This window comes from Zootermopsis nevadensis, unplaced genomic scaffold, assembly GCF_977971745.1.
Source record: "Zootermopsis nevadensis isolate Lab colony 2312 unplaced genomic scaffold, Znev_1.0 Znev_ptg000044l, whole genome shotgun sequence".
Taxonomy (NCBI): domain Eukaryota; kingdom Metazoa; phylum Arthropoda; class Insecta; order Blattodea; family Termopsidae; genus Zootermopsis; species Zootermopsis nevadensis.
In genome coordinates, this window is record NW_028259176.1 from 278568 (window position 1) to 302415 (window position 23848).

At 37.0% G+C, this 23848-nt stretch overlaps 3 protein-coding genes and 1 non-coding gene across 27 annotated transcripts; 3 read left to right on the forward strand and 1 right to left on the reverse strand.

Annotated features, from left to right (window-relative positions):
• The first annotated feature begins 1239 nt into the window (after positions 1–1239).
• On the forward strand, positions 1240–8160 carry LOC147871686 (uncharacterized). Of its 4 annotated transcripts, none has more exons than XM_087360446.1 (4): positions 1240–1801; positions 3512–3696; positions 4013–4169; positions 5159–8160. In XM_087360446.1, exons 2-4 carry the CDS (start codon positions 3567–3569, stop codon positions 5421–5423), a joined length of 552 nt encoding a protein of 183 aa, XP_087216572.1. In that variant the 5' UTR covers positions 1240–1801; positions 3512–3566; the 3' UTR covers positions 5424–8160. The 4 variants fall into 4 exon arrangements, with proteins under 4 accessions (XP_087216572.1, XP_087216573.1, XP_087216571.1 ...); XM_087360447.1 differs by lacking the exon at positions 1240–1801 and adding an exon at positions 2434–2619; XM_087360445.1 differs by lacking the exon at positions 1240–1801 and adding an exon at positions 2435–2556 and having other exon boundaries at positions 3496–3696.
• Positions 4581–16382, reverse strand: LOC147871687 (uncharacterized). Of its 6 annotated transcripts, XR_015538486.1 has the most exons (5): positions 16303–16354; positions 14543–14775; positions 5812–5983; positions 4995–5271; positions 4581–4722 (listed from the first exon to the last, which is right to left on the reverse strand). XR_015538486.1 is itself a non-coding variant. In XM_087360449.1 (4 exons), the coding sequence occupies exon 1, from the start codon at positions 9466–9468 to the stop codon at positions 8992–8994; it is 477 nt and encodes a 158-aa protein (XP_087216575.1). In that variant the 5' UTR covers positions 9469–9781; the 3' UTR covers positions 4581–4722; positions 4995–5241; positions 5812–5983; positions 8194–8991. The 6 variants fall into 6 exon arrangements, 2 of the variants coding, with proteins under 2 accessions (XP_087216575.1, XP_087216574.1); XR_015538484.1 differs by lacking the exon at positions 14543–14775 and having other exon boundaries at positions 16303–16382; XR_015538485.1 differs by lacking the exons at positions 14543–14775; positions 16303–16354 and adding an exon at positions 12599–12709.
• Positions 13853–13959, forward strand: LOC147871688 (U6 spliceosomal RNA). The gene has a single exon (XR_015538491.1). It is a non-coding gene; the product is annotated as a U6 spliceosomal RNA (small nuclear RNA).
• LOC147871689 (GA-binding protein subunit beta-2-like) lies at positions 14775–22666 on the forward strand. 16 transcript variants are annotated; one of them, XM_087360451.1, is made up of 6 exons: positions 16285–16415; positions 17057–17187; positions 18072–18255; positions 18829–19095; positions 19520–20488; positions 22198–22666. In XM_087360451.1, exons 1-3 carry the CDS (start codon positions 16344–16346, stop codon positions 18229–18231), a joined length of 363 nt encoding a protein of 120 aa, XP_087216577.1. In that variant the 5' UTR covers positions 16285–16343; the 3' UTR covers positions 18232–18255; positions 18829–19095; positions 19520–20488; positions 22198–22666. The 16 variants fall into 16 exon arrangements, 14 of the variants coding, with proteins under 14 accessions (XP_087216584.1, XP_087216581.1, XP_087216583.1 ...); XM_087360453.1 differs by having other exon boundaries at positions 19520–20150; XM_087360452.1 differs by having other exon boundaries at positions 19520–19596; positions 19988–22666.
• Positions 22667–23848: the final 1182 nt, after the last annotated feature.

Consider the following 23848-nt stretch of genomic DNA (forward strand, 5'->3'; position numbering starts at 1 on the left):
GACAGCTTGGAAGCAAAATCCTTGTACCAGCAGACGAAAGAAATATCTTTTGATATTTTAAATGGACGTTATTGAGGAAGGTGTGTAGTATATTTTGTAATAGGTTTTGTATAAATATCTGTATTCTTTCTCTACATATTGCACGCTAACTCAATTATGGCGCTTTTACTGATCATTTTTCATCTTTCCGATGTTCACATAGAATTTTAGTTGCGAGAGTCACGACCAAATTCACGTAAAAATATAGAACAGAGTATGCACTTTACGATGAGGCCTGTTTCGATTGCTAGTTTTTGCTAATGTGAGTGTCGTGAATTTTTTCCAGAATTAGGAGAAATATTTCCGTTGTGCAAAAGGAATACAGATTGTGATGAACTTTATGCTTATATTCTTAAACGATTAGATATTGTAGAATGTTCTCCCGAAAATAGAAACCGTTTAAGAGTGATTTTGATGAAACTGCATAGCATTTTTAATAAAACGTGAGTACAGTGACACTGCAATAAGAATTTCTTTTTAGATAAGAATTCTAACTGGTTAGATGTGAATTTAAATTTGCCAGAAACGTTAGTAGAGCAGATAAAACAAAGGAAAAGGGATGAGCCATCAACAAGTGCGGTCAGGGGTAGGCGAAGAAAACTTTTTCAAGAATGTAATGATGTAGGAAAACGGAAAAAAATTCAGCCTTTAGTGGAAAATCATGAAGTATCGGCGAATATTTCTGGAATTAATGAAGATCTTATTCACCGATTTTCCATAATTTTGTGCACCTTGTCCTGTGGATACACAGTGAATGTTGAGGCATTTAATAAATATGCCATGGAAACAGCAAATTTATATGTTAATTTATATCCATGGTACTATATGCCTGCAAGTGTCCACAAGATACTGATTCATGGCGGAAAAATTATAGAATCTGCCTATCGGATTGTTATCTGAAGATGCCCAGGCACAAAGATGTGCGAAGATACAGACTCGATCACGCCAGGAAATGTTCGCGCGAACGAAATTTCGAAAATGTCCTGCACATGTTACTGGTTTTTCTGATCCTTTAATACCGAAGATTAAACAGGCCTCAAGAGCGAGGAAGCCACATTTACCTTCTGAAGTACTCAAATTATTGAAGGAACCGGATATTGATACCGATAAGCAACAACATGAGGACGAGGAATGATACAGCTCTTCGGATGCTTCGGATGTCTGTTCCGATTAAGAATACTGACATGAATATTGCTCTGAGTTAAATATTTATGTATTAATGTTGTGTTTTCGAAAGTAGAGTAGCTTTTATAATTATATTTGTATTGTAGTGATATTTGTTTCTACTAACTTGACTTGAATGCATTATTTTCCCGTATTTAGAGGCGTATTTCGCCCTTTTTACACATAAAACTACTTAATATTTATTACAAACTAATGTATCACACTTTTTGCTGTCAGAATTTTCATTTTCAATATTCAGATTAAAAAAAATCAAATTTCGATTTTTTCCGGCTAGAATCGTAATCTATCCCACTGTGCGCCGTGAGATTTCATGACAATGAACAAATAACAAAAGACAAATAGCCATATAACAATGCGGGTTTCTGAATGAAAGGGGATAAAACGTTTCACATACGAACTGACGTCTATTGTGTCCTTATTTTACATGATAATCAGCCACGTCGGTAAATAATCATATCTGAAATATTTGCTGTGCATCAAGAGAATTAATCTGTGGACTGTAAAGACGCCGCCGTCGTCCAACCTCAACACCGCGTCACAGAAGAATAACACTCATCGAATACCTTCAAAACCAGTGGTTAGTAATTTTAAACAATTTTTTTAATTTTTATGTAGTGGTGGCTGTTTTGAACATAGCATCATTGAGTTGTTTTGTTGTTGGTTTGAATTCAATGTTATATCCCACGTTTGCTTTATTGTTGGTGGACTAATCGATGTTAATGTTGGCATTGTATTCAGAATTTCAAATACAATGTAATTGCCTATATTCGGCTTTTGGTTTAAAGTTTGATATCTACCCATTTATCCCGCGTATATCTCTGTTGGCCTAGGTTAGATTGTTAGGGTAGACACGTGTGTCTACATAAAATTTAGGCTTTCTGGGTGGTCAGTTCTTGGTTCATTTGCATTAGGTAAGCACCTGCACATCGGTCTATGACGAATTACTGCACATATAATAGGATTTGTTTCATGCAGTGTGCACGATGTATACAAAATGCCACGAAGTAAATCTAATAGGAAGCCGTTTGTATGTCATTTTCGGCGTTCTCGTCTATTAATTTTTGGCTTCTGTGTTTGTTTAATTCGGCGGTTTATAATTTAGTTTAATTTAGACATTACGCTCATGTCATCATTAGATCATTGAGGTTATAAGATTCTGAAGAAGTTAGTCATACTGCGTGCGCTCTGGTGGCGAACGTTATCTTGGGGCAGCTGAAACTTTTTCGATCAATTCCAAGCCACGACCTGTGGCTATACTAGTATCCCTGGTTTGAGCGGTAATGGTGCCGTGTTGTTGTTAAATCCCAACAAAATTGTAACTTTTTAAATTAGGTGTGTAATACTGAGTGTGGATAATGATTTTATACTTTATTATGTGTACTTGATTTGTAAGAAGTGCGTAATCATATTTGTAACCTTTTTTATTGTCCAAAGCCTTGTGGGAGAACTTTGAATATTCTTTTGTCCTCAATTTCTTCATGAAGCAATTTGACAAACCTGTCTCTATATCTTTCTTATTTCCCTTGTGGGGGATAGCTCAGTCAGTATAGTGACTAGCTACGGGCTGGACGGCCGGGGTTCGATCCCCGACGGGGGCAGAGGATTTTTCCTCTAGCCTCTGCGCCCAGATCGGCTCTGGGGCCCACCCAGCCTCCTCTACAATGGGTACCGGGGTCCTTTCCCGGGGGTAAAGCCGGCCGGGGCGTGATGCTGACCACTCACCCCCATCTAGTGCTGAGGTCAAGGAAGAGAGGAGCTATACTCCCCCAAAGCGCCTGCATGACGTGTAGTGGGACACACTTTACTTTACTTTACTTACTTGTGGGGGATACAGTTTGTCGGGAAACTTGTTTTATACAGATCAGTTATGAATGGAATATTTAAACCTTAGAATCAAAGTATTTTCGGCTAGTAGAAGTAGTGCCCATGACCAGCTTTCATTTTTAAAAAGCCCATTCTGATTAGGGCTTGCTACACAAAGAAATCAGTACCGTATGAATAGTTGTATACATATACTTCAGTAAAAATAGTATAAGTATGTGAGAACATTGTGGAAGTAAAACTTATAAAAATGCAAAGGTATTTTTAGTGCATTGTAGTAAGGTAATGTCTTAAATTTTTATGGACATAACCCAGTCATAAGAATAATGATGCGGTTGCCAGAATGAGGAATTTTGCATTTGAATGCATATCACTTGACACTGCAGACTTTAACTGAACCATGCCAATGTGGCATGAAAAAGAGTTTTTATAAATATTTTAAGTCTGTAGTGCTTTGTGTTTTCAGGTGATTATAGTAACAGTCACCTAGGATGCAGCGATGAGGAGGGAAGCGGATTCGGATGGATGATCCTCCACCACCAGAATATGAGTCACCAATGACACCACTAGATGGAAGTGGGACAGAATTGCAGGAGCCATACACCTCTTACACCCCCTACAGCAATCAGCCTGCCACCCGCTGCATACAGGGCATGTCAGGAATTCTTTTCTTTGTTTTTTATTTCCAGTTTCCGCTTAATTTTATTACTTGATAAAGCTTATGTTGCATCATGTCCATGTGTTTGTGTGTCTCCACTTAATGGCTTTATAACCATTTTGGATATATTCATGAAACTAGGTACAAACTTCATCCCACTAGTGGTCATTCTTCTATATGTTTTAATTTCTTACCATCAGTTAGATGAACATGAGAGGTGGAAGTAGTGATATTACCATGCCAGGTAGTGGACATTCTTAATGTAATGGATGTGTAATGAATTATAAACCTTAGGTGCCTATGTTACAGGTCTGATATGTATGGTAATAGTGAATACAGTGAAGCAGCAACAAACGCTTTCCAGCTATGATCAGACAGGCCAGTATGGTTACCAGAGTCCGTGTAACATGTGCACGTGTGTGTGCGGCAGCATCTGCTGCTGCCCCACCTCCAGCCCCTCCTCCAGGTTTGTACAGTCCGATATTACTCTGGTGTACTTTTTGTTTATCCTCCTGTAATTTATGAACAGGAAAGAAATGCATGTGCTCACTTTTTTGTCTTTCCCACCTTTTAACTTTTGAACTAGATGAGATGTGAGGTTCTTACAGATGGGTATCTTTTGGGATGTGTTGAAGGCAGTGAGCTTTTTTGAAACATAAACTATTACCTACCAGACTGCATTTTGCTACATTCCAGAAGACAACCATCTTCAACTCTTGAACCAGTTTTGAGAATTTTGTGAAATGTGGTATGAGCATCTTTGCATTGAAGCCATTCCCTTTCTTTAGAGTATCCATGGTGGACTTTTAAAGATCAACAAGTGAATATTTTATTTTTGTCTTGGTGTTACGTTGGATTGTAGCACTGAAAGAATTAGTCTGGAAATGTGATGGTATTTTATTGTGTACATTTACAGTTGCTCCTGTGCTTGAATGTTTATGGAGGTACAATTCCTTGTATTTTTAACTTGATAATATGTGGACATGATTGGTCATCTTCAAGCTGTCGCTATTCTTACCCTGGGGAAAGAACCAAAAAACCTGTTAGATAGAGGGCTGAATGGGACTCAGTGTTATTGTACTGACTGAGCTCTCCTGGGTGTACTGTATACTTGTCTGAATTTTACAGCTTAAGTTTGTAGCCTATATTAATTTGAGTGATTCTTTCAAGATTTATGACATTTGTTGTTTCATTATATGAATACTGTGTTCGATATTGTCCATTGTCTTAGGTGTATTAGATATTTTGAGAGTTGGCTGTATGCCAAAGACATAGTGTTTGTCATATATACCTGGATAATGGATGATGCCTAAGGTAGAATTTGTATAACTAACTCAAGTCTTGTTCTTCCTCTAACATTATTTTGTTCTATACAAGTTGATGGTGTCTAGCTGGAGTCTTTGCATGTTGCTGGTTCAGTGGCTGGATTAAATGTATTGTGTTGTCATATTTCAGCTGCCCCTCATCGCCAGTGACAACTTCAGTAGTTACCGTACGGCGAGGCGATCTGTCAGTGGAAGAGCCAAAACAACGACGCCCTGGAAGAAGACCCATTTCAGAGTTGATGGCTGAGGATGAGAACAGCTGTATTACATTATCAGATAAGGGAAATGGCTACTCCACAGGAGAAGGCAGAATGTGTATCCTGGTTTATCGACAGAAGATCAGATATGCAGGTGCAGCGCAAGTTAAAATATTTGTGATCAGTATCTGTCAATAATTTAATTAGTATTTTAAATATAATGACATAAGTTATGACATAAGTTATGAGATCGTGCGAGTGCAAATGGGAATATGTAATGTTATTACACTGAGGTCCTATTTGGTGTTATCCAAGACCCAAGAGGATGAATATTTTGAAGGATCTGGACGAGCATATTAATAGTACTGAATACCCAACACATACAATTGCACAATACAATTTCTGCACTGACTTCTTTGACTATGACTCCTATTTGCTGTCTGGTTATTTTAAAAAGATACTGCAAGCTTGTAAACGAATCACCAGTAGCATAAAAACACTTCAGCTGACATGCCAAAAATAATTCTGTTCGTGACCAAAGAAGTTCACAATCTACACTTTAAAAATACCAACTGAAGTCGCTTACCTCAACATGCTCTCTCTTCTTGGCACTAGGTTTCCTGTCACCCACAGGAGTGCCAGGTTTCTGGTTTTGTTTCTCCTTATTTGTTCCTTCCCTCGTTTCCCCATTATCCTCAAAGTCAAGAACTAGGTCTGGACAATCAAGGTTCTCCTGAGGTTCCAATGTGTTATATTCACTGTTTGGATACAAACACATAATCTTGTGAATGAGAAATGATCTATGGGTAAGATTTGAGGTTTTCACAGCGGTGAGTATGAAGATTTCTGTCTTCTGGTTTGTTGCGCTGTGTAGTCTGGTCGATGTTTACCAACATATCAGAGGGCATACTGCCTCCGTCACCAGGCCGATCGCCCAGATGACGGAGGCACAACAACCCAGAAGACAGAAATCTTCGATCCATGGGTACTTGGAGTTCTAAGTGTCTTTGTCTTAATTTAAAACTACTCGCTATACATGTAGTAGAATATGTAGGACTAAAACCAGGATTTTTTTCTTATAAATTAATTAAGAAAACTTACAATTTACTACAGTTGATAAAAATGCTGGTCCAACCAATTCGTCATCAACTTTTGCCTTTTGTAAAAACGTAATGACAGCAAAAGCAACATTTTACATTTCTTTCCAGATCTGTCAAGTGTGGGAATCTATAAACCTGTAAGCCCCACCTTTGAATACAACTCTGTAAATAACAGTTTCTAAATCTGTATAAACCTAAGTAGCTTTTAAAACCAGTATTAGAAAGGAAACAGTTCTATTTATTGGAACAATCCAATAAATTATTCTGAAAAGACCTAACGTCTCTACCAAACTACTCAAACCCGACCCCATCACCAATACCAGGTCATTCCAATTATGAAGTACAGTACCTGTGAGAACAGGACTTGCAAACTTTATTTCCACAAGAAACTAACTACAGTCACTAGGGATTTACAATTAGAAATATTTTATCCCTTAAAAAAGCAAAAAGTACTTTGTAATTTGTATAAATTTTAATAATTAAAAATATTTTAATTGTTTTATTTTATTCAAACTTTTCTTACAAAATAGTGCTTGTGAGTTTTCTAATTTTTTATGTATCGTTTGTTACACACAGAAATACAGTATATAACATCCTATTTTATCCAAAGTACAAAATTTTCCGGGTTTTGCTGGACATTTTTGCATAACTTGCATGTATTTTGACACAGTAAGCATATAGGATTTTACTGGCCCAGGACAGGGATCAGTGGAGGGCTTTCGTTAATTCAGTGAAACAATAAAAAAATTCCTTAACATTCCAAATTTCCTCCGAAATCCATGCCTGTATGTGATACGGGTAATGAGTGTGGATGGTGATAGGTTCACTGTGAGAGTTGTCTCATTTTTACATGCACATTTGCTAAGTTATGACACCAATTGAAAGCTGCTTCTGTGTTGGTACCTGAAATCTGTACATGGATAAGAGATTATATGGCATGACAAATAATATAAATAATGTGAGTGTGTCATGTGAATGCTATAATTTCAGATAAATGTGTCCACTTGTCAAAGGGGGATGTGGGTATTTTATTTACAAACATGACTAACCCTTCACCAAAAGGTCACCTTTTTCTATTTCTGCAATATAAGTTATTTTTAGTTTAAAGAGACCGTTTTGTTGTTTTGTTCACGTGCGTTATGAGCAACTTGTTTGTGGAGTTTGCTTCATGAATAGATGTTATTGGAGTTTCATATTGAAATATTCCATTAAGTGTAAGTTTGGAAGTGGAATATTATGGTCATTTTGGCCGATCAGAATTTTTGCCTTTGTTTTTATCTTGTTAAGAACTTCAAGGTATATATAACAACTTGTACAAGATATTAAATATTTAAAACAATTGTTTCAAATACAATTATGTGATATAAGTACTCTGGCCACTCAGTAACTACACACCTCAGGGCACCAAGGGTTTGTCTTCGTGATAATTTGAGAATGTAATTTCTTGATTAGTCACTGATAATCACAAGGTGCGTGGTGATTTCTGTATGAACCGAATTTCTTCCTAGTGCTAAGGTAAGGAGCTGTAAATGTTTAGATTATGATCAGATGTCAAATTGAGGGTGTTCTATATAAATAATGGTAACGTCTTGTAACAAAATTACTTGTTGCCTATTTCTTAGACAGGCTATTTTTGTGATATTTTAGTGCCAAAAAATGTTATTAAAATGTTTTTATATGAGAACACAAGCTGTAAATCCATTCATAATGTAGTTATTTAACTTATGGTAATTATTACTCTTCTGCTAGAAATTGTAATCATCTTGTTGCTTATCTCCAGAAAAAAGGTTGGTGTTCCCTGATCCATGCAATTAAATTGGTCACACTGAATCATATATATCATTCGACCGTGTATTAATATTTATAACCTTCAAAAGCAGAGTTGTCTTGCTGTCCTTGACTGGATACACCATGTGTATTAGTAGATCTTCCTGAACCACTTCCTTGACTTGATGTACCATATGAGTTAAATGATCTTTCAGGATTGTTCCTTTGTAGTCCACGGTTACTGTTATTGCCATCCTGAAGTCTTTGATCGAACACTCCTTCCTGATTAGGGACTCTGTACTGACTTGAGAGGCATCCAGACCCACTTGGATCAGAACTTCTTCCTGATCCAGGGGATAGGTAGGTATTAGATGGACAAAATAATGACCCTCTGAAGCCAATATCATCATTACTTTGACTGGCAGTGCCAGGAGAGTCACAGTTACTGAATGGACTGTCAAGTGACGCACAGAAATTAGTGTCAGTAATAGTATTTGGAGGTCTATACGAACCAGATACACTGCCAACATCATTTCCTCCATGTCTCAGACCACCAAAAGTGCCACTTCCAGAAGATCCCTGATAATTAAAACTGGAAGTTGGAGGTAGATATATGCATTAGAGGGTCCATTAAAGCCACCTGCAATGCCTGTGAGTGTACTTGGTCCACAACTTGGGCCACCTGCAGCTGTGGTCCAAATAATTCTGAAGGTCTCTGTACACTGAAACCACTACCATTGCCGCCAGAGAATCTTCCTAGTTCCTTGCTTGGTCCACCTGCATTTGATGAACTGTACGTTCCTGAAAATTGTTTCTAGATGGTCCGTGACCAAGTAAACCACCCGATGATGGAAGGTATGTGTTTGACAGACCATTGGGAGAACCGTTATATCCTCCACTCAGTCCTGGAACTTCATGAGAGCTAAAGGGTATTCTTGAACTTGAGTGTCAAAACCACCAGAAAGTTCTGAAGGCTTTCCCACACCACCATCAGTCGGTAAGTAAATATTTGAGGGATCTCCAGAACTTGAGGATGGAGCTCCATCAGCACTCAAAGGCCTTCCTCCAAACCGTTTTCCTTCATAAGGTCCACTGAATCCACTACCTCCAGAAGATGTTGCATCATACGTTCCTGAAGGTTCTTTCCCAGAAGATCTTTGACCACCAAATCCACTACGTCTAGAATCTGGTGCACCATACTTTGCAGAAGGTCCTTTTCCACCAAACACGTTCATTTCGAATGCTGAGGAATCGTAAGTACCAGGTTCCTTGACCATATCTCCTACCTCCAGATACTGGCACATTAACTGGTCCACTAGGAAATCCTTGGAAAGGTCCCAGACCAGCACTTTGATCAATGAACTGTGGCGCGCCATTGATGATATATCATTCTAGACTTGATGGTGTTTGGTTACCAAATTCAGTACTTTGAGGTCTAAAATCTCCACTGTTTCTACGTGGTGGCAGGTATGCATTGGATGGCCCCTAAGGGGAACTGTCAAAACCACCACTGAGACCTCCAAATGATGTTGAGGTCCTCAACGATGGTCAACCGAATCCACCGCCTCTTGCAGGACCTAGAGAACTGAATGAGCCCATAGGTCTTTGGATGGAAAATTGGCCGTTTGGAAGCATGTATGCGTTAGAAAGTCCTGTGGCAGACCCCGCTTTCGGGAAGAGTCCAGTAACATTGAGACAGATATCAAACTGCTCCGATTGCGAACCTATTTTTGTTACAGTAAATGCACATCATGAAGGTATGTAAACAGAACCATAAGTTTTCTTGCCGACATATCACTTTTAGTTCTTAAAAACTTAATTTTTCTTCATTCGAGGCTGGTTGACGGATGGAGAGGAAGGCTTTCAGACGTGGAGGGTAGCTATTGAGGAAGGCTGACAACGAACGAAGGAGGCTGAGGAATCAGTATTTACGAAGACACAGGCTCCTGTCTCCGGTATGTCCCTATGTTTTGATTCCACGTCAGAGATAAGACAATTCCAAATGTTTTATCATCAGCATAGTGCAAACCTGTAATACATTAAATGAAAAAGTCCGCGAGCCGGTGGGAGAGCTCAAATCATTATATTGAACTAATATAATAAGTAATTTAAATTACTCACTTAAACTGCAACCAGGAATACAGTTTAAATTGAAGTTTCAAAATAAGCTATACGTAATAATATCAGCATTTAAAAATATGACATGTTTGCATGTTTGTTATTTTGTTTTCAACATTCTGTAGTGGTATTTTGAAAGTAAAGAAATCTTTAAGTCAACCCTAAACTGAAAAACCACTTCTGAAATTCCTGACCAATTTGTCTCTACAATTACTTTGACCATAATAGTAACATTAAAGCTCTGAAAAAAAGCGTGACCACAAATTTGCCATTGTGGACCTGGTAGTTCAATCAGTTTTCTGTCAGGCTATAGGCTGGGCGATAGGGGTTTAATCCCCAACAGGAACACCAACTTTGATGATAAATTGGCACAGGACATACATGGCGACCGGACAACCAAATACTGGAATGTAATTTTTAAGGTCACACACATGAGATTTGTCATCACTAACAATAAAAGACAGGGAGAAAATATTTGAAGGTTACTTTTATCATGAATTGTAATACTTAAATCAAATGGAAAGAATATTGTAATTTCAATGTACAGAACTGTAGAAATTCCCATAAATAATCAAGATTTTTAATTGCCTGCAGAACATGAAAAAGTAACATGGATGTCAGGAGTGTGAGGTGGTGGGTCTACCTAACCTAACAAATTATTTTTCCACCTTGCATTGTCGTTGACAGCCATATGATCACCTGGGACCAGCTATATTCATGAATGGGTTTCATCTGAACGTCTCACAGCACAACACCTACTGCGAAGCATAATCACTGTAAGATTTATTTCTAAATGCAAAATGTATAACATCTCTGAACATTTGTATGAAAGGCTGCCAGGGCATTATTGTTTCATCATGTAATAGTTTTCAGCTACACAGCATGAAACTTCTGCACATTATCAAAAACATTACTTTTTGTGCTTATTAACATGTAGCAGAGATTTAAATAAAAATCTTAATGTTGCATAATAAACCCAGAATTATTTCACATAAAAGTAATATGGTATGAATCATGCAATGATACATGAGACCCAAATTTCTACAGTGACAATGTGTAGGTTCTACATTTTGAGAAACCCAAACTTCCAGTGGATTAGTTCTTCTCATGATTAAGAAATTCCAGAGATATAAGATATACAAACTTTTTATTTTTTTTACCATGAAGCCTTCCTACTAGAAAAAATAATATTACACTTCCTAAACAAAGATGACCTGCATTTTGTAAAGAGCTCTTTGTAGAAGATGAATTTATAAGAGATTGTGAGATTTGCAGTTCTCTCACTGGTGAAGAAGACAATGATGTTCTTATGAGTTGTGAAGCTGTGTGCAGACTTGTAGGTAATTACCAACACTTTTGATAAACATACCATCTTCATCTTCAAAACACTGGGATCTACCTACAAGTTCATGTAATTTCATAACCCAGAAGAACAGCATTATTATAAAAGACATGACCATGTCCATGTGCCTATTTAATATCCTAATAACTTCATAAATCATAAGAGAAACATGGTATGCAGCCATCACTATATAGTAAAATGGTGTTTCTACAGTGCCAGTACAGTGTAACAATTTAATCGAAGCAAGGTAATTTGCTTAGAGTTTGTTACTGCCACTAGAGTTTGTATGTACTCTGTTAATAAAGACTGTGATACCACCAATAAGTTAAGTGGATTCACATCTAGTTTTCCGATTAAACATGTAACTAACTATACGCAAAATAAAGAATACCTGATTACACAAAAAATAGGCAATTACCGAACAAAAGGGATGTATATATTTAGAGCAGGAAGAGTAACGATCCATTAACATAAGTATTTCACCTGAAATAATGTGAAATTACAAAAGTGGCTAAGGACAGCATTATAGTAGACTTAGCGCAAAAGTCGATCATAATACATGAATAACTTGGAAGACTGAAGTTAGGAGAGAGCAAAAATACGTTCAAGGAAACTAAGAAATAAAGAAGTAAAGATTCGGAAGCTGCTGATGCTTTCAGTACATTAAAAGGGGTAGGACTTGCAGCTTTATATTTAAAAGATTCATGTACCGTTAAATACCCATTATTGTAATTATCCCATCTACTGAAGCTGAGATAAGAATGTAAAATGAATTACCTAAAATCAATCATATGAGGTTATGATGAAATAAGATGACAAATTTTGAAAGCCTCTTGATCTCTGTTTATCACCCATTAAGTAATATCAAATAAGCAGATACAACTAGTGTGAAGAAATTATCAAATTTCAGTAGTAACTGTGTTTCCTGAAGCACTTGAGAAGGTTATGTACAGTAGGTTAGGCCATGAAATGAATGTTAATAACATAACTGAACATATTGGGCCCGGGACACTTTGGCTTCAAGGTACATGCACTGAAAATAATACCTTCATTTTGCCACAGATGTATTTATCAGTTTCCAGTGGTTCCTAGAGTAAGCAGCTGTTATGTCCTTAATTGCCACTGACCGCTTGCTTATTGGTGGTTATGAGTTGTGATTTATTTGAGGTTATGACTGAATGCTGAAGTGTTTAAGACTAGATTGTGCTTGATAGGTTTAAGAAAATTGGGTGGTAGCCTGTGAACTTGATTCATCTGGCTCAGGATAGGGAAAGGTGGTATGTTCTTGAGAACATGTTAGTGAATATTTGGGTTTAGTAAAAGGTGGGGAATTTCTTGACTTTCTGAGGGACTGTACTTTGTACTTCCTGTCATGTCAATTTCATTTGCATTTAACGGCTACTCAAGTGCCTCAGTCCATGGTTCAAATATTTTCTCTTAGCTGTATAGAGTGAATGTGAAAGACAGTAAAATATTCTTAATATGTAATTTAAGAAATTAACAATTTAAATGTAAACATCTTAATTGATTAAATAATTAATTAATTTGTAGTAGACATAACTGCCTAGCTGGCCATGCTTGCTGCTTCAAGGAAGTCAAAATATTTCTATTTGAGGGGCCTCTCCTAACCTCATAACTCACCAAAAAATGAAAAATACAATGGAGAAATGTTTGGATGATCGAAAGGGTTGACTGTTGCTATTTAGAGGTTACTGTCAATCTGAATCACTCCTTGATAGAGGCAACTATATAGAATCTTTGCAACTGCTATAAGATTATAATCCTCTTGTGACTGACCACTTAGAGGCAGCTACTGTTTTCAAAGGCACATCTTCGGTCTTCCAGAATAATTTCATTAAAGCCGTCCATGAAGTGATGCTAGATGGCATTTTACAACAAATATGAGAACCACTTAATAATGGATGAAACTTCTGATAATTATTTCATATTGATGTACATTCATGAAGGCAACAGGTTTATCTGCTTAAACACTTTGTTTCTTTAGTACTGACATTTTGTTTCATATATTGCAAACAGACGGTGTGAGCATAGATTACATTCACAAAATAAGAGAATTTCAGTCATGACAAATTGCTCACACTTCAGTGACACAACTCAAAGAAATGAAGATGGTAAAATCTCACATGGGATAATCTGTAGGGGAAAAGTACAGAATACTGTTTCACAAAATTATTGAGAACGAAATTAGTCATCTGTCATCTTTCTGAAGCAGTGAAACATTTAATCTTTCAGTTTCCTAAATATGTAGATTAAATTATCCAATGGCAGTAGCTCGAGTGGCAGTCACTGCGGCACTGCATACACTAACATTGCAGTAATATGGGGAAGATTAGCGTGGCCCCTGCACAAGGATTATGCGCAAGATCGTGAAGTGTTTCATAATTTTAACTTGTTCTTAAAACATCCCAATGTCTACAGTTTGCATTATTCTTTAGCATTTCACAACAACAAATGTAACTTTTAATTGATTTTGTTAGGTGAACGTTCCTTGCAGTAAGATTAAAATACTGACCAATGAATGAGAGCCTGAGTGACATACTAGTACAGTATTGTCCAAAATAGGGTGTCCTTTCTGATTCATGACTTAGAATCATCCTACATCATCTTGTTCATAATATTCCTCAGTCCTGAGAAATTCCAGGAAAACACCTTAAAGTAGGCCACACCTGCTGCCTCCCACATCCCTTCTGATTCATCCTGCCACATCACTGAATCCAGACATCTTTTCCTCAAAAATTTTCAACCTCCACAAATTACCTGGACGTCCAGATTATTGAGTATTTAGAATTGCCGCATTTTCATACCGGTCAGTTTTGGTCTCACTATTAATTAATGCGTATTGTAATTACATCCTCCATTTTCCCTGAACTTCAACCTTAGACACTACACAACAGCTTTTATGTTTCCCTTCTCTTTTCAGGAGACAGACACACGTAGAGAAGATATGTTTGTCGACTTAGACACAGTACCTTCAGTTAATTAGTTTGTTTCTACTGAAGAGAATGTAGTGCAGCATTCAGTTTATCTGGTATATTTGTCGCCAGTTCTTGCTGTCTGTGTGTTCAATCCAACACCACACTTACGTTAAACATTGTCCATCGCCTGACACATATATACATGTGAATGTTGGTCCTACTCATTTCTTGTGTTGACTGGGTATTGTTCTGGTACTGGTGGCAGCAGTTAGGATCGTACCACGAACCTTTTGAATACCAAAATACCTTTGAATATCAAACTTGTATGCTAACTAACAGCCTATCCTATAAATCTAAGATGGGGAGTAGCATTGGTTTTTGAAACACTGTAACCTTCATCAGCCATGTGTTATGAAATAAGTTTGCTCCAACCGTCCATGTGTCAGAGTAGCGTGCCACTAAATTATTAAACACCAGAGTCAATGCTTGGCCCACAGTCGTGTAGTATGGGGGGTTCAAATCCCTTATTCCCAAATAATAAGGTCAATAGTTTCTCAGTGTGTGGATATAAGAATTTCATCTTGTAAATCAATCGCATTTGCCATGGCCGGGCCACATTACATTTTAAGTAATGTTTTGTGTAAACAAAATGTGTGTGCTTATTGAGAGACAGAAAGTGGGAGCTAGTAAGAAAGAGAACAGGTCACTGGTATTTTGTAATGAATTGCAGAGTAGTTGGGGAAAAGAAAGTATACATACAAGCATGTACTCAGGGGGCTAGAAGACATGCAAATGATGGAAAATGGTCTTCTGGAAGTTTGAGGATGTCGGGGGGGAATATGGAACACAGGAAGTGTCCTATGTGTAACAATGTAAAGGCTAGAGCCTCATACCGCAATGTGAGGAAACTGTAAGTTGGAGGGAGGTGTTAGTAGACAAAACATTCATAAGTTTTGAGCCCTAAATAAGAATTGGGAGGATAACAGCAAATCACGAATTTGACAAACTGCAAAGATCGGGTAATATTTAAGGATGTCTAAAGATAAATCAGGAAGGTCAGTAATAAAATGTGGGGGCAAATATAACATAAACTAGGGGTTAGGAAAGATGGTGGTAATAATATAATTTAAAGGAATGTAGAAAATGTCGAGATGTTAAAACTTATGTAAACATATTTAGAAGTGGACATACTACCAGAAAATTATGTCCAACATTCAAAACTCGTATCAGAAAACTAATAAATGTCAATGTCAAATAAAATTTATACTGGATGTTTTAAAAATTTAATCAAAAATCAGTAACACACGAACATTTTATATACATTAAATTCACTCAAAATGAAAAAGAATATAAATAGAAATGAAATCAAAAGTCAAAAGTGGTTTGTATTCAGACGTGTTAACATGGTAAGCAAATGTTTAAAATACACACAGAACTACTTTAATGCACGGTAGCAGTTTACATGACCATGTACGTTATTTGAGTTGTGTTGTTGTCGTGATACTTTTTTAAGAAATTAAGTTCTGCCGAAAGTTTATTTTACTTATATTTATAATGAAACATATCAGATCATAGGACCAGTGATCCTAGGCATAAAATAATTTTGAACAAGTGATAGAATAATGTGTGGCTCTTGTTTACACGTGAACTGTAAAAATAAATTACAAATCTCGGCTGACCTAACCTAAAAACGCTCGCGAGACAGTGGAATGGAGATTATAAGGCCTACAAACACTTGACAAACTAACTCCATGGTAGCAGAATCCGCAGGTTACTTTATAATTAATCCCAGTGATAATTGAGGCTGCAAGTACCTCTGAAATGTTGGTAAAGCAATACATTACACAGCAGCAGAATGCAGAATGCAGAATGCAAAAAACATGAACGCAGTTTGTGCTGTGGTCAGATCATGACTCATAGCACAAAGGTATTTACAGAGAACAATTATAAAACAGAGGTGACGGTCTCCTGGTATACAGATTCACTTTTATAAAGAGGTTAGCAGAAATTACACATTAAACATATGAGTGTGCACAATTTCTACAACTTCACTTCACTGCCTCCAATTTGTCAGAAGCAACCTCCTGGTAATAAATGTAATACTTGCATATTTATATTATGATACAGGCAACAAGAAGTTTCACACAAGATTAAAAATTTGTTTATGAATTATCTGCATACTAAATTTCATTAATTGAAAGTTCTTTGTCACTGGAATCAAATATTATATTTACCATATTAATAGAAGCACATATTTTCATTAATTATTATCTGGGAATTACATAATAAAGTTGAAATAATGTCTGTAAAGTATAAATGTATCAAAGTATATCTTTGGAAGAGAAGTTTTCTTCAAAATCTCCCACCAGGAAAAAAACATTTTGTTGTTCTAATGTCAGCTCTTTATTTTTTTGTTGAAGTTGTCCTCCATCTGTTCCAAGTTTCAGGCTTTCCAGCAAAAATTGTTTACACATTTTTCAACTCGCCAATGGGCATAGCTGTTTTATGAACCTTATACTAAATGCCTTGTGTTAAAAGCAGTTGTGATTGGTCATGTTGCTTATGCAGACTTACAGCAGCAAGTGTATGGCAGCTCGCAACATGGATGTCCCCGGCAGTATCACAACAGTGCACCCATGTGCTCCTGCATTATCATTGGTTGAACTCTTTCAGGAAGCTGCTTCTGAGTGCCAAGGAAGGTGACACAGAGCATGTACGACTTCTCATGAGCAAAGGAGCACAATTTGTTGTTATTCAAAACAGAATGGCTTGAAGTCAAATTTAGTAGAGAGACATTATTCAAGAGTTCTCCTGATGCATGGCACATTTAAGGAACGTGTAATGCAGTTGGAACAAATTCTTGAGAGACACAGCTTTTGCTTTTCCTCACAAAGTCTACATCGTAACCACATAGTGGACATGTTGTCAGTCTCAGTGTAGAAGAAAAATAAAGTTTGAACTCTCCACTTATGTTATAAATTTGTGGCCATACTTTCAGAAATTGTAGGTTGAGTTTATATATGTAATAAAGTAAAATCCCCAGTTGATGTTACATGATGAGGTTCAGTTACCAAGTATCATATATTTTCCATTTGTATTGATTGGATCTTGTGAACATGGTACTGGTCATAGAGGCTCCATAATAGGAAGGGAATTTCTGTGGCTTGTGGAATCAGAATCAGGTGTGGATAATAAAAATATGTCTTTTGAAGGATATCACTTACATGCAAAAAATACTTGATTTGTTTAGAATTTTTGTGTTTATATTCAGCTAGCATCAGTTTTAAATTTGGAAGTATTTAGTGAAATATGTTTTAAAAAAGTGATGATTTTTCTATAGAAAATTTCTGAGTCTTAGTATTCTAAGCCTCCCTTCATTGAATATTTAATGTTCCTGTCTATCTAAATGTTAAATTTATTCTGTCGATTTAAATTTCAAATATGTGGTCCCCAAGAGGAAAGTGAAATGGAGAATGACAGCAACAAAGACAAATGAGGACCATTTTGAGAGCAGCGTAGATTAAGGATTAAGTAACGTAGATTAAGACCTTCTGAGGTAGTAAGTAACGGTTTTTGCTGACAGCTGGGAACGAGTCCACTTCACCTGGCAGCTCAGTATGGTCATGCCACTACAGCTGAGGTACTCCTACGAGCTGGTATATCACGTGATGCTAGAACAAAAGTTGAACGCACGCCACTCCACGTTGCAGCTCAGGGTTAACTATTTAATAGTATGCTACTAGGATCAACTGCTACCTTGTCCATACGTAAGTTATGTTTTATGCCTAATAAGGATTAAGGGGGTCCTTTGTCACTTTGGCATGACACATCCTCAGCTTGCATGCACAAAGGACATCTTTTATTAGGAAGTCGGTGGATAAAGGATGGCATCCAGTCTTTTAGAGTACCTCCCTGTGATACTAATGACGACTGTCTGGTGATCACAAGAGTTAGGGACAGATGAATAATGCATAAACTCGGATGCTGAAAGACATAATCTAAAGAAAGTAAACTGTGTGAAATTTAGAGAACAGTATCAGTTTAAAGTTGTAAATAGTTTTACATCCTTGGAATATTTGAATGGCATGTGGACGACAGCATGGTTTAGGAAAGTATTAGATAAAATATCAACATTTCTGCCAAACAGAATTGAGGTTATGAATTAAACGAGCAGCGTAATGTCTGGATTCATGAAACGTGTTTAAATTTTGGAGAATACTTTTCATACAACATTTCATCTGAAATTGTCAAGTGATCTGGGAGATAAACAGACAGCACTATGTGTAAAGAACATGTTATTGGTTTATTTTAATTTTGTAAGCTCATGAATTTTGTTACAGCTGCGCATGGCCCCACTGCATTGGGCGGTGTGGAGGTGCTCCTGCAGAACGGGGCTAACCCCCATGAGGTTAGCAAGTTTGACAAAATGCACTCAACAACAATCGCCATGACATTGTGCAGCCGCAGAACGATTGTCACCTCTCCAGTCACTGTCAGCTTCAGGCACTCGGCAGGCTATAGAAGAGGCAACACTCGCTGCCACTCAGAGCCTTGCAGTTGAATTGGCACAGGTGCCCACCAGGAAGAGGTGCAAACGTCTACCACAGGTCAGTGTCATGTTACAGTGTACATGATAATGAATATAATTAGCATTCATCTATTTCATTAAGATACAGAAAATTGAGGACTTTTTTGGAACAAATATTTGAGTATAAGGTGCTTTGCTAAGACACACTATCTCTGTGATTTGTTAATTCTCCCACTTCCCTTACATTTATATTCTGATGAGATTATAGGACTTCTTAGAATGCTCAAACTTATTTTACAGTCATATCAGTCCAAGCAGGCATTTTTTGTGAATTTAAAAGTTTTTTCATTGGTCTCAGATATTTTAGATGCTTGAATGCTGAGGAAATGTCAAAAATACTTTCTGAGTTCTTTGTCATCGTGTTGTCTTTCTATTGTCACAGGTCGTAAAACAAAAGAATCGAATCTAACTTTATATAAGTTAGATGCACATTTCTGTTACAGAAACTGCATCGTCACAGAGAGGCGGCGGGAATTCTCGGCACAGCCTCCAAAGAAAGATAAGATAACATTTAACACGGGTATGTTTCTATAGCTTTGAATTAAACTAGTACCAGGAGGTCTATCCCACAAGAAGGACTATGTTTTGTTTCACGCGCTAAGACAGAATGTTTTACACAATGCATTTTTGTAAAGGATATTGAAATTGATGGTTTGTTGTAAAGATGGTACTGGGTGGAATTGGATAATACTTTTCAGTGGAGTATTTTGCTGTAAGGTTGTGCCTACTTTTTTATTCCAGATAGTAACTGTTTAATGATATAGTCAGTTAACATTCCTTGAAATATTCTGAATTTGTAACTAGTAATAATGAACGCACTATATGCAAAATGGCAGCCACATGAAGAAATATCAACGCGCAACGCGCAGTGGCATTTCACTGCTTAATACTGAGCACAGTGTCTGTTGCAGGCACTTGATACCAAAAGAAACATCAAGGTGGTGCTACTTTGCAACTGCTGCAAGCGCACGGTATTACGATGACACCACACTTGTGGCATCGGCTGCGGAGAGTGGACAGACTGCGGTGCTGACGGGTGACGTAACAGACTGGACACTCAACACGACTGTTAGAGTGAGGATAAAATGGAAGGATAATATTAAAAAAAATTTAGTTGTAACTGATTCAAGATTGGTTAAAATGAATGTTAATTTGTTTTAACAGTTGAAAGCTGTGACATTTTTGTTTGGGCAGTGATTACCTGCTGAAGGAAGACGCTACCATTGAGCTGGTTAAGCAGGTCGTTCAAGAAATGGAGGAAGCCTCTGAGTACCATTGCATGCATTTTAGCTACTGATCACCATTTAATCAAAACTGTTCATTGACACAAAGAAACATAACAATGTGAAAAATTTACCTGCTGATTTGTACAGAGTTTGAAATGGCTTTTAAGCTGGTGGACATTATATGAGGTATTCAATAGCATAATATCTGAGGTGATTGTTGACCTTACTTCATGAACAGAAGAAGGTTGTGTTCTGCTGGTAAGATGTTTCCATTCAGAAGTACTTTTTGGGTTTGGATTTTACTAAGAAGTCAGTATAAATTTCTTCTCTTTTAGTAAATGTAAGTCATAATTTATCTATTCTACTCCATTTTTTCTTATCTTGTTTTCCAAATTTGTAGTACCCTGTAAAGTATACCAATTGAGTTCTTCCATTCAAGATTTTTTAGATTGGAATTTTCTAATGTGCAAAGTTCACAGGGCAATTGGTTCAGTTTAAGTAAATCAAATGAACTCGCCTTTAACATTTCACGTCTGTGATGTATTACTCCTGTGCTTTGTTCTACACATTGTGGCCTGTTTATTCTGCTCCACAGAAGCAGGGAAGCTGGCGTTGAATCTTACGCAGGGGACCACAAGTAATACAGGCCACTGTAAGTGGCAAGACAGCAGCTGTAGTCCAACTCAAAGCCATGCCCGTAACATTACCCGCTGCAGCAAAGAAGAAAGTGGTTTCCATTCATGCGTATTGACATTAATTTGTATATTTTCATGTATGCATTTTCTGAAATCCAATCTGCATTTATGGCAGTAGAGAGGATCACACTTCAGACACTTCTGAAATGGTTAATCGTGTAATAAATGTCCATGACATTACAAGCAGTTTGGAAATCCAAACATGGGCTGAGGACTTCCCCAAATCAGAGTTTGTTAAGCAGAATAGATCTGGCATAACCATCTGGTCTTCAGCAAAACATTTGGATCTAGTTTGTAGTGTTGAGAATTGTTATTGGAATGGTAATGGTAGCTGCAGGGTTCAAGCCTTTTTACCCGTTCCAGTCTCAAGGTTAGTCAAATTGGTCCTTCCATCTCTTTGCCACTCTTCCTTTAGGGTGGTAGTCAAACAGTTTTCCAGGGAATTCCATAAGTTGTCATTCTTAAAATCTGTTGTGTTGATATTCTTTTACTTTCTGTCCTAGGTTAAATATGATTATTAAGAATGTGTGAATATTGAATCGTCATCATCTGGCGGTCAAGGATGTTGAGCCTTGAGACCCGTTCCGGCCTCAGTCATCCAGGAATCTTTTTAAAGGGCATCAATTTTTGTCTTTTTCCTATTGGTTTATATTTCAAAATTTGGTGTGGCAATCTGTCCTTCTCCATTCTTCGTACATGTCGGATCCAGTCCCTTCTGTATCTGTGGATTTTTTTCAATTGGCTCCGTTTGTAGTTCTTTGTGGATGACGTCATCTCTTTTATGATCTCTCCAGGTGTATTTGGCTGTTTTTTTAAAAAAAAACTTCATCTCTGCTGCTGCAATTGTTGATTTGTTGCGTTGTTTCGTTATCCAGGTTTCGCATCCGTAAAGAAGTGTAGGTATGGCCAAGGTTTTATATATTTTAAATCTAGTTTCTTTTGGGGTTTAAAGATTTGATTAATGGTGCCTGTAACTTGTAAGTATTTAGATAATTTTGATGGAAGATCTTTTTCTGTTTCATACGATACTGTACATCCCAGAGAGTTAAATGTGTTAATTTCTTGTATGATTGTGTTATTTATTATTATCTTGGATCTGATGGGATCTTGTCCTTTGAATGCCATAGTTTTGGTCTTGTCTGTAGACAACTTTAAGTTGTATTTCGAAAAGTTAAATTATCTGTTTAATCTTTTTCGCAGGTGAACAATATGACAGTGTCAGTGCCTCCTGTAAATGTCTTGGCAACTATCAAACGAAGCACGGAGGGAGGCTAAAGAGTACAGAAAGCTATATAGTCGTAAGGAGCGCGAAGCTGAGGCAGTTGCAGGGCATAGCGCAAGCAAAATAGCGACAGACTGAGGGCTAGAGGAGAACTGTGCTGCCACATCCAGTTCATACAACACTGTGGAACATATTTGTCACAGAAATAAATTACGGTTCTGCTCTAGCTCTGTAGTTGTTTGTTAAATGATTGCTGTGTGGTTGGCAGCAATTGAACAGTTTAACAGCTGAAGTGACATGAACTGTGAATCACCATTCCGTAAGATATGGATGACGCCTTGTCACTAACTCACCCTCAGTTTTCGTAAAGTGCTGTGAAATCTGAAAGAACTTCACTCTTCAATGAGTTTCTTTAAACACTTCAATAAAGAGAATTAAATTGGTGAAGCCTGTAGCATTCTTTCCCCTTTCTGTGATATTCAGCATCTGAAACTTTTTCTGCGTGTTATTTTTTAATGATGTGCGGTCATTCAAATAATTGCTGGTAGATAACATTTGAGTTTCATAAGGTAATATAATATTCAGCGAGTCTTAATATTCGTTGTAATTGTTATATCAACGTAAACTCACATAAAAATCATAACGAGAACTTTCTGTGGTGTAACTTTAGCTCTACGAGTGCAAGATGCTGGTTCTAAATATCTTTCTGCTTTATAAGTTTACTTTCGTTATTGACTTTGACATGTGAGTTGTGCTAGAATGCAAACTGCCTTCTGGCCACCTCATTTATTTAAACAAACTAAATTCGGTATTTATGTAATATAAAAATGAGACTTTAGATTATTAAGCATTTTATAATAATTCTGGGGAAAAATTAGTGGCAGTACAAAAGTCTTCTCTATCTCTCCAACTTATTTGGATGTTATGTCAACGTAAAAACTGCATGAAAATGATAAGGATAAAACTTTAATGAGCATCTGTGCAGATTTTTGTAAACTGTGAAGATTGATGTTAGGGATCTTGGAATTTTCAGGTTGGCATTTAGCTCTTGTATTCACAACTGAAGTTTGCCTTTGGACCTGACTTTAGATTAGATTTGCCATTGTCACAGGCAAGATGTCCTACTTCAACATTTGCTTCTTTGCTCTGAAAATTATAGGTACATATTTTATGCAGCTAATCAAGTATTGATATGTTGTTCCGAAGTGTGTTATGACCAACATGTCCCTCGACTGTTGGAGGGATTCAGGGGGAAAAGTATTTCTAAATTCAATGACCAGCAGATGATAATGTGAATTGGCAATTTTTGTATCAAATATGACCTCCTGAATGAAGTCTCTTCAGTAAAGTCATAAGTCAGCCACTTCCACAATTTCTTATAGGTAGGTTGAAGGAACTGTGAGCACGAAAATAAAGAAACACAGAACGAAGTTTATTTTGTTACAAACAATATTAAATAGGCGAAAAGCACTGGAATGCTTGTACAAAAATACAATATATTTTTCTCTTGTTTCTATTGACTTCTTTGACATTGCTCTTGAGAAATATAAAATGACAACCTGTATTTTGTACATAGAAACAAAGAAAATAACACATACGCAAGGTAATTAACTTAATAATAATACAACA